General features: G+C 55.2%; 1 protein-coding gene across 2 annotated transcripts; it reads right to left on the bottom strand.

The window, feature by feature from the left end:
* Positions 1–946: 946 nt before the first annotated feature.
* WBP2 (WW domain binding protein 2) lies at positions 947–8,381 on the bottom strand. 2 transcript variants are annotated; one of them, XM_054593036.1, is made up of 8 exons: positions 8,249–8,381; positions 6,185–6,293; positions 4,890–5,025; positions 3,931–4,023; positions 3,183–3,317; positions 2,893–3,015; positions 2,335–2,411; positions 947–1,999 (listed from the first exon to the last, which is right to left on the bottom strand). In XM_054593036.1, the coding sequence occupies exons 1-8, from the start codon at positions 8,305–8,307 to the stop codon at positions 1,946–1,948; spliced, it is 786 nt and encodes a 261-aa protein (XP_054449011.1). In that variant the 5' UTR covers positions 8,308–8,381; the 3' UTR covers positions 947–1,945. The 2 variants fall into 2 exon arrangements, with proteins under 2 accessions (XP_054449011.1, XP_054449012.1); XM_054593037.1 differs by lacking the exon at positions 3,183–3,317.
* Positions 8,382–16,306: the final 7,925 nt, after the last annotated feature.

Raw genomic sequence — 16,306 nt, 5'->3', positions numbered from 1 at the left:
CCAGCTGCGGGGGAGCTAAGGGAAGCAGGTCTGAATGGGTGGGGTTCTCACCCACAGATTTCCCTGAATGGGCCCCAGACCCAGGGTGGGCGTGGGCAGGGCACAGGGGAAGGACTCCAGAGGTGTCTCTCTGGCAGGTGGCCACATGCTCAGCCTGCTCCACTCCACAGGTGACATTCCCCGTAGGTGACATAGGTGACCAAGCTGCCCCAGGCATGGACGGCCCGGCGGCCCCAGCCCCCACAACAACGGCCAGGAGAGTGCTCCCTTCAAGTGCCCTTGTAGGGAGGGCGTTCAGCCACCCTGGAGCTCCTGAGAGGAGCTGGCCAGGAGGGAGAGTCTGGCAGGGCACCTTGGCTCAGGAGAGAGGAAAGTAGACACCTTGGTGCTTGGCTTTCTCTGAGCTCAGAGACCGGAGCCCAGGGCCTTCCTCCAGGCCCGGGGGGGGGGTGGAGGTGGGGAGGGGGGATGGACAGGCCTGGGTGCGGACTTTGGCTCTTTGCAACCTCCCCCGACCTGAGCAGCCAGGCGCACAAGGAGGGCAGCAGGAGAGGGAGTCCTGCAGAGCTGGCCTGGCCCTCTCAGCCCGGACACGTTCCTCCCGGCCACGTGGGGCCCAGGGCCGCCCTTCCAGGAGCATGGCAGCCAAAGGCACAGGACGCCACGGGTGAACCTGGCCCTGCCTCCGTGGCCTCCCACTCAGGGCGGTTCGGGGCTGTGCCAGGCCCATAGGGGACCCAGTGGGTGGGCTCAGTTGCTGAGCAACAGCCAGGGAATGGAGACTTGAGAGGCCTTAGCTTCCCAGGGCCAAATGGGCCACGAGAACAAGGGACTCTCACACGCAGCCCAGGGAGCAGTCTCCCCGGGCCTCCCGCGGCCTCCGCAGCCGGACAGCTTCCTCCCCGGGGCGCACCGGGGTCCCACACAGAGCCAGACACGGTCCAGTTACTTCATTTTTACTACTTCACATTTTCAGCAAACAAATCAAGGTGCAAACAGGGTTTATTTTACATCAATATATTAACTGGATTTTTTTGGTCAAATAAATAGGGAAGCCTCTTTAAATAACCATCTCCTCAGTTCACGCCAAGTCCAGGAGTGAATGAGAGCACATCGGGGTGCACCCAGGGGCATGGCGCCACCCAGGCGTGAAGCTCAGAGGGGAGGGCACAGGGGCTGCCGGGAGGTGTGGGCAGCACGCCCCCTGGCCGGTCCTCAGCCTCCCCGTGGCATGCTGGGACAGATGTGCACTCTCCGGCTCCAGGAGCCCCTTCCAGATGGGAGAGAGAGAAGGCAGAGGGAAACGAATTCTACAAACACCAGCAGGGGAGCAGAGGGCCTAGCCCTGACGCTACCCACCCCCTTGGAGGCTCCCGTTAAAGCTCCCAAAGTCACACAGTGGAGGCCACAGAATGACCAGGGACAGGGCAGGGAAGGCAGGTGTGACAGGGGCGGGGGGCTGGCGAGGCGTGGAATGTAGGCTAATTGGGCAGAAGGTGGCCCCACGGCTGGGCCCGGACTGGGGTGCAGGAGTGTGAGCTGGGCTGACAGGCCCTCGGGAGGACCAGAGGCTGAGGATAAAGTGAGGATGAACGAGAGCGCTGGACTGCGGCAGAGGAGGTGGCCAGAGAGTCCCTCAGTGGGTAGAAGCTTCTGGAACAAGACAGGAACATGGGGGACACCCTGCGCTCCCGAGGAGAGCCCCGGAGAGGCTGAGAGGGAGGAGTGCAGAGCACGCCTGGGCTCTGCGCTAGTGTGGGCAGCTGGAGGCGCAGCTCCAGTCCAGGGGCCCCTCCCTTCTGTCAACGCCGGTTCCTGTTGAGTGTTTTATAATCAGACCTGGAGAGAAAGCACGTCCCTCCCTTCATTCACCCCCTCCCCAGATGTGGCCCCGAGGCGAGGGGAAGGGACGAGCAATGGGAGGCAGGAGGCAGGGGCGAGGGGTCTACTGGGTCTTCTTATCTTCCGGGGGGTAGTAGGGAGGTGGTGGAGGCTGGTTCTACAGAAGGAAGAGAAGAAAGCTCACATTAGAAGGTTCAAAAGGAGTAAAGGTCTCCCCAGTCCCTAAATCTTGCCCTCGCTGGTATGGCTCAGTGGACGGAGCACTGGCCTGAGAACCAAAGGGTCACGGATTCGGTTCCCAGTCAGGGGTCAGGCCTGGGTTACAGGCCAGGTCCCCAGTAGGGGGTGCTCGAGAGGCAACCACACATGGATGTTTCCCTCCCTTCCGTCCCCTCTCTAAAAAATAAACATAATCTTTTGAAAGTTAGTAAATAAACAAACCCCAACCAACTGTGGCCACCCTGCTCAAGTCCTGTTTGTGTCCCCGCTCACCATGGGCATGTAGACGTTGTGTGGGTTGCCCGGGTCGTAATAGGCGCTGGCAGCTGCTTCTGCGGCCTTGGCTTCGGCTGCAAAAGCAGACACACCGGGGCTAAGCCTCCCCTCCTCTTCCAGCCGCCCTGGGGCTGCTCTTGGCCCAGCAACCCAGCCCGCCACCGCCCAGGGCAGCCGGTGCTAGGACCTAGTTCTCTCGATAAAACAGCATTATCATCTCCTCAGCACCACAGGCTCCCCTGTCCTCTCCAGTCATCTCTAGTGCTCACCACAGCCACGCCAGGGGCGCTGTTGCTGCCTGCTGGTAGCTGAGAAGGCCGAGGCACAGAGGGGCACTTCCTGGGGCCAGGGCACAAGGGCGGCTAAGGGCAGCACGCTGGAACCTCGGCTCTTCGCCCTGGCCTTGCACCCTGCCAGCCCCTCGGGCCAGTCCCTAGGCCAGGGGGCATTCGCCACGGGGAGCTCCCAGCCAGCCTCTGGCCATCCCCCGAGACCCTCCGTGCAGCCATGGGGAGAGGGCTGGCTCCCAGGACGGCTGGAAGCGCGGGGCCTCACCTGCAGGAGTGGCGGGGACATCAGGCGCACTGACCGGCGGCTCCATGGGCCCAGGGTAGGGCGGTGGTGGGGGATGCACATATCCCATGGCCCCGTCCATCATGGGAGGTCCCGGGTAGAACTCTGCTCGGCAAGAGAGGGACAGGGGCCCAGTGAGCAGCCCAGCCTCTCCAGCTTCTCTGTCAGTCCTGAGGCAGGTCACAGAACAAGTCTCCCCTCTACACCGCCCTGGCCTGGGTGGGGCTGGTTGGTGGGTGGGGTGAGGGGTGGGCAGCAAAGGACACACTCACCAGGTGGGGGCGGTGGGTAAGGGTAGCCAGGAGGGCAGGGGTACATTCCATTGGCGACTGGCGGGGGAAAGACATAGGCCCCGCTGGGCAGGTAGGAGTACCCATAGGCTCCAGTGGGGGCTTCGCCTCGGGAGGCTACAAGTACAGGGGAGAGAGAAGTGAGCATCTCAGGCCTCGGGCTGGGGAAGGGGCGGCCCTGCCCCTGCGAGGGGACCTGCAGGGCCCCAGGGTGTACACAGCAGACAAGCCTTATCCCACTCCATCCTGTCCCCCACCCGTACTTGAGTTGGCCTTGGTCTGTATGAGACGAGGGGTCCGGATGGGGAGAGAGCTTAGAGCTGGGGAGGCCAAGGATGGGTGGAGGGATGGCTCAGCTGAAGGAGGAACAGGGCTGGGTGGGCGAGGCGGGCCGAGGGGAGGGGCCTGCTGTACACATCTCCTGGAGATGCAAGCTGGCTGTCTACAGGGAGCTTCATCGTCGGGAATCCTGTTCTTATGAGGCCATAGTAAAATGTCCTTGAGTCCAGACAGCTTCGTCAAAATGTCCCCTGCCTGGACCCAGCCTGTCAGGTACAGGACAGAATGATGCTAATCCCAGGCTTCCTTCCCAGCTCCCAGCCCTGGTCAGCCCAGGGCCCAGGGACTAATCTCCTGAGTGCTTAAAAACAAAACAAAAAGGAAACAAACTCAAATGAACAAAAAACCCACACACTATCGCCTTAGCCCCGAAGTTTTAGAGCCTCGATACCTTGAGACGCCACCTGTAGCATCCGCTGTCCAAACTCGATGGCGCCCCCTGCCGCGAAGGTCAGCTTGTACGAAGCAGAGCCTTCCCAGCCACCTGAGAAGGAACAGCACAGCCATAGCTCAGGAAAGGAGCACAGATCACTCTCAAGAGAGGGCTCTTCGCCCTCCCCAGTCCCTGTCCAATGACCTGCAGGCCTGTGAGGAAGGGGCTGGCTCGGTAGCGCCCCCACCCCATCCGACGTCTGCCTCCATGCCAATGCCGCGGACTGCCCACCTCCTGCCCATGCCTGCCGTGGAGCCGGGGGCTTTTCCTTATCAGAACAAGCTTGTCCTCCCACTCAGCACTGTAAGTGCATCTGCACAGGGCCTCCCACCACTATGACGCAGCTTCTCGAGAGCAGGGAGTCAGCAGCCAGTGACATTCAAGTCCTGAGCAGCTCTCGCCTTGAGGGGGCCTAGGGATGGGTCCCCGGTCCCTCCAGCCTGGCTTCTGCCAAAGGGGAACTGCGAGCTCTGCAACAACAGTGCGGAGCTCCGGGGGCTGGCGGGGGTGAGGGGCAGAGCCTGCCGCCAAGCCGGGCCTCGTGGGCATCAGAGGGGCAGCTGGCTCCGCCCGGCTCCAGGGAAAGGCCCTTCCAAGAACTTGACGCTGTTCCTTCCCACACCTAAAATCTGAACACCCTCTGCAGGGCACAACTAGCAGCTTTATTTCATTTGCAGTCATTTTGCTGATGTCACTCTCTGCAGAGGTGGGGTGAGCTGCCTTCCTTAATGTCAGCATTTACCAGTTCTTGTCAACCAAAGCCCACCTCTGCCGGACAGCCGGCAGTCCAGGTGTCAGTTTTGGACGCTAATTCAGAGCCAGGGAAACAGGCTAGGATGACCAGGGACCCAGCAGGCCCCTCCAAGGTGGCAGGCAGAGCTGCCCTGCAGCTCCTCTCTGGAAGCCTCGTCACCCACCTCCTGCCTCTGCCTTCACTGTTCCCTTGATGTAGTTTGCGCCAAACACAGGTTGCTTGATCTCACAGTCCTTCATCAGATAAAAGGGCATCATGAAGGACTGCATAGCATCCTTCCCCTTGGACAGAAAGATGACCTGCAGGGAGAGAAACGAGCACCATCAGTGGCCAACCGCGCCCCCGGGCCATCACTTCCGGTGGGAGAGGCGCACACGGCTGCGCCGGGCAGGCAGCACCAGCCAGGGTCCAGCAGCCACAAAGCTCTCTCTGCTCCGGACAGTCCTGGGGAGAGCTCTGCAAAGCAAAGACCTTACACGGGGAGGCCAGGCGTGTGTATTCACAAGGAAACCGGGCCACTCACAGACAGCATGTGAGGGCGACTGCTCTATCAAGCAGAGGCAAGAAGGGGGCGGATGTGAAAGGGCCTGCAAAGCCGGGGTGGGGGCGGGGAGGGTTCGCGAGGGAGCCTGCCAGCCAGTGCGTAGCGGAACTAAGAGCGGAGGAATGGCGGGGGCGTGAGCGCCGGACACATCCCGGGACAGGAGGGCTGTCACAGCCCTCCCCCGGACTCACTGCCCACACAGCGAGAGCCTCACATCCCGCGCTCGGACAACCTCCTCTTTCGAGCCCGCAACTTCAGTGACTGGAGATGCCCCCTGAACCATCAGAAATGGGTTTTGAGCCTCGCCCTCCTCCACTAAATCCTGGTGGCTGATATTTGAAAATATGTTCCTTTTCCAATCATTTAAGTACAACTCTTGGGTATCTACAGATCCTCTTCCCAGAACATCCATTTGCATTTCTCCAGAAGACTCTCAGCATCTGCCTGGGCAACCTCAGGCAAGAACCATTGTGCAGTCTGGCATTTCTTGCTCTGCAGGGTTTTGCCGGGCTCTCTGCCCAGTCTGGAGGCTGTGGCTATGTTCCTGTTTACCACATTTGTCACTCTGGATGCGCAAGAGGCCTTGTCAGCTACTAGTAGAGAAATCAAAATAATAACAGCCTCCCCCCAGGCCCAGGTCATCCCAGCAGCTGCATCCAGATACACAGAGATTTTGCAGCTATAGCTCTGGAACTTGCATGGATTCACTGCCCAGCGGTCAGTTCAGCTGTGCAAATTGCCTGGTGATTCTAGAACCCAGGAGCATGTGGCAGAGAAAGACCCAGAGAGGAACTAACATGCACCTGGTTCAGAGGCCACGGACTCACAAGGCTGCGGCTGAGGCTGACCTATAGCTCACATGAGCCTGCAGGAGCCACGAGCCTCCCAAACCGCGCTCCTGCTGTGCCACTCACCCGGTAAGGGGTAAGGTAGACGGTGCCCTTCTTGGTCCCTTTGAAGGCCTCTGGAACATTCCTCATGTCACTGAATGTAAGTTCCACATGGTCATAGGACATGAGGATGCTGCAATGATAAGAAAGTCCCCGATGAGACAGTCTGCAGCCCTGACCTGTTATCCCAGGGACTGGCCCCTCCTGGTAAGCGGGTTCCCGGCATGTGGTCTCTTTAACAGTTACAACACTGCTGCAAGGAAACGATTACTGTAGCCATGGGAGAGATGAGAAAGTGGGGGTTTTACAGAATTTCCCCAAACCCCACTTATTTGACCCACGTGGCCAGCACGGCAGAGCCGAGGGCTCTCCAACCCAGTGAGAGCATCTGCGTTACCTCTCCTATTTTCTTCTGAGCCCTTATGATGCAGGTTCTGTTTCTGTTGGTTTGTTTTTTAAGCCTAACAGACAAACAGTCTAAGGCATGACTACACATTACGAAAGGGCTGACTTCAGGGTGCCTTCAAAGCCGGGTTCCCTGAGCGGGGGCTGCAGGGCTGGCCGTCCCTGGAGCCGAGATGGCCCTGCACGGACATTTTCCTGGGAAAACCTACCGCTATCATCACTCTCAAAGGGGTTCACAACTTGAAGAGCAAGGCTGACTACTTTACACATGAGATATTAAAAGCTAATTTAAACTTCCATTACCATATATACTTTTTGCTCAGAAATGAGGCCGAGGCGCCTTCTGAAACAACACACCGTTCTTTAGCAGCACCAAGCCCTAAGCCAGAGAGGAGGCCCAATGGGACAGATTCTTCTTGCCCCAGAAAAGTCTCACTGAAACAGTAAGAAAAACAGTCCCAAGAGATGTTACCAAATGGCACCAAAAGTGTTTGCCAGGCCAGGGACTGGCTGGCACACAGAGGCCACACACTGGGGGCGATGTGAGGTTTCTCTGATGATAACAAAGCTGGTCTAAGTTCACGTGGTGCCATTTGTCTTCCTCCTCCTCCCCAAAATCACAACTGATTTTTCACCGGACGGGGTAGCTGGAATGGGGACTGGTATCAGAAAAGAGAAGTACAACTCAGAGAGACCAAGAATAGGATGGCCTGGCAAACTCTGAGCAGGTAAGATGGAGGGAAGCCCGCATTCTCAGGTCAGGGGACTCCTGGCGAGCTCCTCTGACCCACCAAGCCCTGGGCGACAGGCCCTGGGCTGCGTGCTGGCCTGAGCCGGCCCCAAGGCTCCGAGCCCCCCAAGTCTCCGCTGGGGACTCGCATTCCTCAATGTCCAATGACTGACTCTCAATGCCCAAGGAACAAGGGGAGAGGCAAGCCAGCCAAGGGGCCCGGATGTTGGAAGAGGCATAGTTAACTAGGGGGGTGGTAGAAAGAATCTTGAAGTTGGGGGACCTCTGCTTTAGGCAGTTACCCAAGCCAACAGGTATTCAAGAGAAAGAGGCAAAAACGGACCTTTACAAGGATGGACGCGGTGGCAGGAAATGTGTCAGATGCTTAACAAATGTTATCTAATTAATCTCACTTCTGGCCTGTTTCTCATCTGAGCAGTTCTGGAATATACTGGAAGGCTACTGATTTTGGAGTAAAGATTCCTTTCCTGGAATACATCTCTATTACTTTCCCTACATATAAAATGTGTATTATAATAGCATCTAACCCACAGCATTTACATATTAAAGGTAAAAGAGGGGCAGGCCTGACGTAGTAACATGTCGGTAGTAACATAGTAAACGTTCAATAAATGGCAGTTATTTTAGTCTAAGGCCATTCCCATCGCTACAGTCACCGATTCCGGAAAATGCTGAGAACTACCCGTAGGCCCCACTTGCTTTCCGCTCAGCCGCCCCTCCCCCATCCCACAGCTGACCGTGAATCCCGGCCCCTCCCCCCGAGACCCACCCACCTTCCTCCAGCCCCGCCCCCACCAGCCCCCGGCTCCCGCCCCACCGCATCTCATCAGTTCCCACTCTTGGCCGATCTATTCCCCAGAGCCCACCGCCCAACGTCCACACTTCTGACACCCTCCCTTCGGTCCTGCAGGATCCTTCCGCAGTGTTTTCACCTCTCGGTGTTGTTGACGATCACTCCGCCGCCCTCCGAGTGATTCTTGTTGAGCGCCATAGTCTCTCGGAAAGGGGTCCCGAGACTAGTAACGCAGTACGCTTGCGCTCCTCTGCGGCCCTCCCCTAGTGGCGTCGTTGGTATTAGAATCAACCAATCACAGCTCTTGAGCGGAGACTGGCCCCACCACCTGATCCCGAGCGTCACGTGGTAACGTTTTACTCTCTCTCCCTCCCGTTTCCTGCATAACAAACAAGTTAAAGACTACAATTCCCAGAAGGCAATGCTCCCACAACCTCTCCGTACGCTAATCCACGGTGCATTCTGGAACTTGTAGTCTTCTAGACCATAGGCCTGCAGCGATCTGTACCTGGCGTCACTGATGCTCGTGTGCACTCCCCACTTGGTCCTGAGAGCGACCGGAAAAAACAGTGCGGCACACTGCAGGGGAAATTAATTACAAAAGCACTGAACGGACAGAATGAGGACTGTAACCTAAACCTGGTGTGTAGAAAAACCTTACTGGGGCTCCTCATACAATGAACATTATAGGTGACTTCATCCCCCACACACACACATGGATAGTCACTGAGCCATAATCGGGGGTGTCCAACCTGCGACCCGCGGGCCACATGCAGTCCAGATAGCTGTGAATGCAGCCCAACACAAAATCATATATCTACTTAAAGCATTATGGGGAGGGGGTGTGAATGATTACGTATAACAATGTATTTAATGTGTGGCCCAAGATAACCCTTTCTCTTCCAGGGCAGCAGGGACACCAAAAGGTTGGACACCCCTGCAAGCGTTCAAGACCCAATCTCTGTTCCAGGCCGTGATGGGCTGGCTGGCAGAGAAGAGTCAGGAAAAACTGCCACCCCCTTTGTGACATCAAATCCAGACCCTCGCAGGTGGCCGGTGAGAAACTCCGTGTTCCCCCACCAAGTTTACTGCCAGGTCGGTTGCGCCCCAGCCTCACTGCCGCCTCCACCACAGCTGGCCCCCAGATGGCGCTGCTCTTCTATAATGTTCTGGCTTTGTAGTCCAGTGAGTCCCTCGGCGGCCGGGCTGGAAGATTTAAGCAAGACTCAACAAAATTAGGCACAATGTCGGGCTGGCAGCTTACAAAATAGGGCTGACTCGTTTTAGCTTGTAACCCAGCAGTGGGTGACCCACCCTGGCTGGGCGTCTGTAGTTAGGTAAACTTCCCCACCTCCGAGGGGGATGTTTAAGGGGGAATGTGAGCATCTCACTCCCCACGTGGCGGTCCTGGAGCACCATTAATCTTAGAACTCAGAGCTTGATTTGAGGTCAGCCGCTGATTTCCTGACACGTGGTGGCCAACCTCCCTGTCCACCTACTAGACTTAACCTTTTGAGTGGTATATCCTAGATGAACGATCAAAAAGTAGAAAGACTACGAAACAGATAACAACTCACAACTTGTGTGAGTCTTGTGCAAACCCAGGTTGGACCTTGCAGGACAGGTGCAATGAAGTGGTGCCTAATGGACACGATGAAATCTGCCACAAATGGTCAGAGGAATTTTCATACATGAAACCTATGCAGCCATTGAAAACAGTGAAGTCAATTTCTATGGAAAGATCGTTAACATTTGTTAAACAGAATGGTGTATAAAAAACAGGACCTAGCCCTGGGCAGTGTGGTGCAGCTGGTTCGGCGTCATCCTGCGAGGTGAGGGGTCTCCAGTTTGATTCCCCATTGGGGCGCACACCCAGGTTGTAGGACCGTCCTGGGGTGGGGCACATGCAGGAGGCAACCACGGATGTTCCTCTCTCACATGGATGTTTCTCTCCCTTTCTCCCTCCACTCTCCTCTCCATAGCATCTAGATCTATACTTTCTGGAAAGATCCACTTTGACATTATTCCACTGAGGCTTGGGTCTTGAAATTGGGGTTGGCTGTGACTTGGTGTGCAGTGTATACTCTCGTTACACTGTTTATTGTGCACATTTTTTGAATTTTTAAAAGAATTTATTTGAACCAGATTGACCACATGCCGGGGAGCAAGATCTCAAATGCTCTACTGTGCACATTTTAAATATTAATAATTTCAAAAGAAAGAAAAATAGTAATGGGTTTGCAAGAATGGCGGCTGTAAGGACCACGAAAGGGAAGGTGAGACAACAGTCCGGTCCCACCTGTCCCTTTGCTGAACTTGGTTGATGGAGGAGGTAAAAGCAGATTTTGTGGAACCTGCAGCTTTTACGGTTTTGGAGCCTCTGCTTAAGAACTTGTGAACCACTGGTTGTTGGCAACAATTCAACACCAACAGGAATCCCCAAGTTGGGGTGCAGTGAAGAAGAAAACTTGATTCAGTGCGAAGCAGCTCCATAGTGATTCAGCACAGTGGTGAAGACAGCTGACCCCGGGGTCAGCCTCCTCTTCGGCTAGCCAGCCCCGCGTTGGTCTGCTCCGGGCCATGCTGGCCTGCTCCCACATGAACATTCCGAGTTTCAGTTCCAGCCAGGGGACCTGACTCAGGAAGGCGAAGTTCCTGTCCCTGTTCCCTAATTGGTCCATCTCATGCAAATGAGGACTCCAAATCCTTGGAGTTTGATTGGTCCAAAAGGCACTGTCCTGATTGGCCAGAATGGAGCTGCTCTGCTGTGGCTATAGCTGTGCAGTTCCAATTGGATGGAGAAAGCCTCAGTCCTATTGGTAGAAAAACAATTCCAGGACCGGGCTTTAAGGGCTGGCTCAGAGGGCAGGAACACAAGGCAGGCGGGTGGTTCAGTGCGGGCTCCTTCCTAAAGTGCAGTTTGTGTATAGAAATGACTACTAGGCTTTGGTTTTTGTTTGTTTTTCAATTTGACCCCAGTTAGCCACCTGGAGCCCTTTTTAGTAGGTATCTTCTTCCTCCGGGTCCACAAACTAAAACACACAATAGTGAATACACAGTGCTGCGGCCACACTGAGGTCTCCCGACAGGAAGGGAAATGCGATAAAGAGGAAGTCAGGAGAGAGAGAGCAAGCCTAACTGATTACCGCCTAAATGTCCAACTTTTGCAAGTTTTGTGAAAAACACATGGTTAGGGCCGCTCCCGGGCCGTTGAAGGGCCCAGTGGTTTCCGGTACCCACGCAGAATGGCTCAAGGGCAGTTGATGGCTGAACCAAGTCTGCGGCAAATGTCGCCGCCTGGGCGCAGGCTCAGAACCCAGACTCCTCCTGCCTTCTAGTCCACACAGGCTCTGTCTGTTTCCCCAAACGATCCCTTTTTGTTGAGCTGTAATCGCTCCTATTTGCCAGACCCAGGCATCCCGAGCAGCGTGCTAAGTAGGGGTGTGGCCATGCCAGAGATATACGCTCCTCTTTACCCCAGGACAGCCAGGTGGTGTCCAAGGTGAGAGGGCCCTGGACCCTCTTGACCCCCAAGAAGCTCCATCTATTTGCCCCGGTGAGCAGAACGAATATCATTTGTGCTGAACAAATAATCATCATTTCTTTGTGTGCCAAGACATCAAAAAGGTTGGGGGGCAGTTTACCAGACGGTGGCTTCCCTTTTTTGTTTCCCCCTAACCTTGACCTTCCATAAGAAATGCATTTTCTATCAAGACCCAATATACATGAATGTATATTTATACGTGCAACTGAAAGAGTAAAAACCTGTTTGGGACTGAAAGTGTAAAAGTCAGCTTAGGCTGAGGCCCTGGCCAGGTAGCTCAGTTGGTTAGAGCGTCATCCCAATCCACCAAGGTGGTGGGTTCGATCCCAGTCAGGGCACACGCAAGAATCAATGAATGCATAAATAAGTGGAACAACAACCAATCTCTCAAGTTAATCAATCAATAAAAGTTATTTTAAAAATTAGCTTGGACCAAAACATGAAAACAGCCTGCAGTCAGTCAATAGGCTGGGAGGTAAGATGCAGATGAAGCCCGCTGCAAAGCTGGCAGGACACCTGCTTTCTTCTCCTGCGGTCCATGCGGCGGCTGTTGTCTTTGGTTGTGACGGCGGTCCCCTCTCGTAGCGACTGCTGTTTTCTTACCAGAGATACCCCCAGAGAGGCTTTGCAACTCCTAACTATTAGTGAGATGCCCCAACGCTAAACCCCTTGCCTCGTGACAGCGCCCAATCCCTAGTCAATCCCCAGGCTGCCTCTCAGCCCTGCTCAGAGAGGGACCGCAGATCCTTGTTTCCTGGAGACCCTCCTCAGAATCCTCCAGAACTCAAACTGGACAAAAATGGCTTCCCTCCTCCCTCTGGTGGCTGGCAGGCACCTTGTGATAACCCCAGAGGCTGCACCTGCTGATGGCTGATGAGGCTTTACCGAAACAATCTCCTGAAGCATACCTACTCTAACTGCGTGCTGCTGAAGAACACCTGGTTGTGCCATGAGTTATGAGTTCATGGAAACGTCTTGCCGCAATCTTGCCTGCAAAGGAAAAGGCCCCTGGTGGGTCAGTTCAGCGGTTCCCCTTGGAAGGGCCATTTGATAGGAAAAACCTCTCAGAGAGGCACTGTTCCACCGGAGGCAACTGGGCTCCTGACTGAACATAGCTGGTGGGTTGTTGGGTGGGTACCCAGTTTCCCAGAAAAACTCTTCATGCCATGAAGGTTTATCTAAAAATTGTTTAATCATTTATTTATTTTTTTTAAGATTTTACTTATTTATTTTTAGAGACGGGGGAAGGGAGGGAGAGAAACATCAATGTGTGGCTGCCTCTAGAATCAGACCAGCGACCCTCTGGTTCAAGGGCCGGTACTCAATCCTCTGAGCAACACCAGGTAGGGCTTCTTAAGCATTTAATCATGAATGCTTTTTGTTTTTTTTACCTAGAGGAGACTGAATTACATCAGATTTAAAAAAAAAAAACAACTTTCCCCAGACCAGCTTTGGGACAAGTTTTATTTTGTATTGTACTCTTAATGTTCTCTATTCTGTATTTTGCTACTTAAAAAATTACTAATTGTTACTCGCTGAATTGGTTTTGCGATCCTCAGTTTGAAAGCCCCACTTCCCCTTCCAGCACAAAGGACGGGGTGGGGCTGGGCTGGGAGGGGAGAAGGGAAGGGGGAGACTGTCTCCCTGGGACGTGTGTCCACCCTGCTCCTGGAGCTGAAGTTGTCCCACATTTGCAGAGCCCAAAACCGTGTGCTAAAGGGTGTGTCTGCCACGCAGGTTGTTCTCAGTCCCTGGGCGCGGCAGGATCTTTGCTCCTCCTGTGGTTGGAGACGCAAAAAGCTGGAGGCGGTTTTCCACCTCTCCGCCAAGAGGGGTGGAAGACATCTTGTCCCCATGGAGGGCCTGTGGCTTCTCTAATAGTTTGTTCTCAGCGCTGGCTGAACACAGAACTTTCCAGATGCTTTGAAGATACAAAGGCCCAGGCTTTCATTTGGAGGCAAGGCCTATTGCGAGTGGCTACGGCTGTAGGAACAGAAGGCTGGTGGGGGCGGGAAGCGGGGCAAAGTGGCTGGACCTAGAGAGGGAAGGGGTGCTGTCCAGGAGCAAAGTTTGGAGGATTCTCCAGTGATAGCACCCCGCCCCCCCCCCCGCCCCCACTTGCAATCCTAAGAGACAGAGTGTTGTCACTGGGGCCTGAACACCAGGAACTGCGGTGTTAGACTGTGTGAAAGGTCTGTTCAGGAGGCAGAAATTACCCCAGCTATCTGAACAGAGAGAATTCACTATAACGAATTAACAGAGGTATAAAGCAACGCATGCCGCTTTAACATTAGGTGGGTAGGTAACTGACAAAGTGAAACAAAAAATTCTAAGGTGTCTAGAGGTGCACACAGCAGCCACCAGCCCTAGGGATGGGGGACCAAGGGGCAAAGTTGGAATTATTGAAACAGAAGCTTGAAGGAAGAGCCCCAGGAACAATCCAAACCTCCGAGGTAGGGGACCATGCCTGTTGGTGCTGGTGTCTCTGAAGGGAGCTCCAGGCGGCTGGTTCTGCAATGGCTTCAAAAAACTACGAACTGCGTTTAGGTGCTGCTAAGGAACTGGGGCCGCGGATGCAGAAGCCTTCCTGCGACGGCGGTGGAGCCGCTCGGCGGCGGGAGGCGGGCGGCGCGTTCCCCTCCAGCTGTGCAGCCCTCGGGCGCCCCCTGTCGGCAGAGTCTGTCAGGGAGCCGCGGGCTGTGGAGAACTGCGGCCGATTTGGTCCCAGCTCCAGCTCCAGGGAACTGGATGTAGAGGGTGGGTATTAGGGGTTGGCTTGTGTTGAAACCCTAAGCCCTAGCACCTCTGAATGCGGCCTTATTTGGAAGTCAGAATGTTACACACCTAATTAAGTTCAGGTCATTAGAGTGGGCCCTAATCCAATTGGAGTGGTGTCCAATTTCCCTTTACAAAAAAGGGAAATTTGGCCAGAGATGTACAGGAAGAACGCCATGTAAAGATGAAAGCAGAGATCTACAAGCCCGGATTGCCAAATATTGTCAGCAAAGCACCAGGAGCTGGGGGAGCCTGGAACAGACGCTTCCGCCAGCCTCAGGGAGACCCAGGTTTGCCCACACCTGACTCTCAGACTTCTGGCCTCCAGACTCTGAGACAGTAATTATCTGTTGTTTAGGCCACCTAGTTTGTAGTGCTTTGTTACGGCAGCCCTAGCCGACTACCGTGGTGGGTTTGGAGCAGAAAGACAAGTTGGGTGCAGTCCCAAAGCCTTGCTCAGCAGGGAAGGAGCCTCGCCAGTGACGACCACCCGGGCTTAGACAACGGACACCTCAGCAGCTGCCCCAGCGGACAGGAGATTCCATCTCGCGAGGAAGCTCTCTGGTCTTCCGGCACCGTGCAAACCCAAGATTATCGCTCTTCGGAGGGGGACGGACGCCCCCGCCCCGAACAAAGGTGCCCGAGGTTGAATTGCTTACCCTCCTGGCAAAGAGCAGGTCATAATAAATTCTGATTTAGGAAAAAGACCAAAATGGACATTTCTTATGCCTGAGGGCTATGGAACAAATTCAGCACATTTTTTTTTTTTCCACTCAGCCAGTGGTCATCTTTCAGACCAGCCAGTGAGAGAGAGAAAGCTCTTGGTAACCCTCGACTTTCTTGCCATTCATCTGCTGTTGGTCGGCTGAGGGGTGAGAGCAGAGCAGCAGCTGTCATGTGAGGCGGGTGATGAGGAAGGGAGCTATTTCAGGGCGCGTCCTCTCGGCTGTGGGTATTTCAGTCACAGGAGTTCCTTGCTTCTCCATCAGGAGGCGGAGGCAGAGCCAGGGCAAGTCTGGGGCTGTTTCTGGTTCCTATGGAGATGAGCCCCACCCCCAGGTTCTCAGTCCAGACTTCCCTCCTCTGTCAAGTCCAATTTGCAGCTGCAAGGCCCGTTCTGAGAGGTCCCTGCTTAGGAGTGTTTACACAAACCTGCTGTCCATTCCCCGTCTGTGCCTCCCAAACCCGAGAAGGCTGCAGAGGCGGCCTCACCCCGGGGGTGTCCAGCCCCGGATCCGCGCCTGGATGGCGCCCAGGGAAAGGGGGCCCAGGAGAGGCTCCTGGGGGCCTGGGCCCCTCGCTGCTATTGCTTGGTCCTCCTTCCCGGAGTTGGGGGTGCCCTGCCCCAGCTCCCTGGAAAGATACCAGGTAGCGTGGCCTCAGTCCCTCTCATCCTCTTTTTTCTCTCCTTCAACCCACTCCTCACCTAAATTGCAGAGTGATTTTACACTCTCAGATCTGATTGTATTGTTTCCCCGAGTGAAACCCCGCCGTGGCTTCCGTTTGCTCAGAGTCCTGACCGGGCTCTGTTCCCCCCAAGCCGGCCCGTCCACGCCATACCTCAGCCTGGCCCCCCGGAGCGCAGGCCCGTTCCAGCCCTTGCGCACCCACTTTGTCCTGCCAGCGCCTCCTTGTCCTTCAGACCTCGCCGTCCCTGCGGGGAGGGCCTTCCGGGAAATGCCCCTCCTCCGGCCCTGTCGGGGCTCCTGATCTCAGCCATTGTCTTTCTCTTTTCCTCTGGCGTCTGGGAATTTTGTTTTGTAGTGTGGGGGAGGGAGGCAAAACTTTTCCTCTATTTTCTTAGTATCTCCAGCTGACAGTGAAGTTGACATAAAACAGATTAACAGGAAAAAAAACCCCACAAATTTTATTTTTCCC

The sequence above is a fragment of the Pteronotus mesoamericanus genome, unplaced genomic scaffold (genome assembly GCF_021234165.1).
Source record: "Pteronotus mesoamericanus isolate MK-2021 breed Mesoamerican mustached bat unplaced genomic scaffold, CSHL_Meso_final scaffold_408, whole genome shotgun sequence".
In the NCBI taxonomy this organism is placed as follows: Eukaryota; Metazoa; Chordata; class Mammalia; order Chiroptera; family Mormoopidae; genus Pteronotus; species Pteronotus mesoamericanus.
This window is presented reverse-complemented; position numbering and strand designations above follow the sequence as displayed.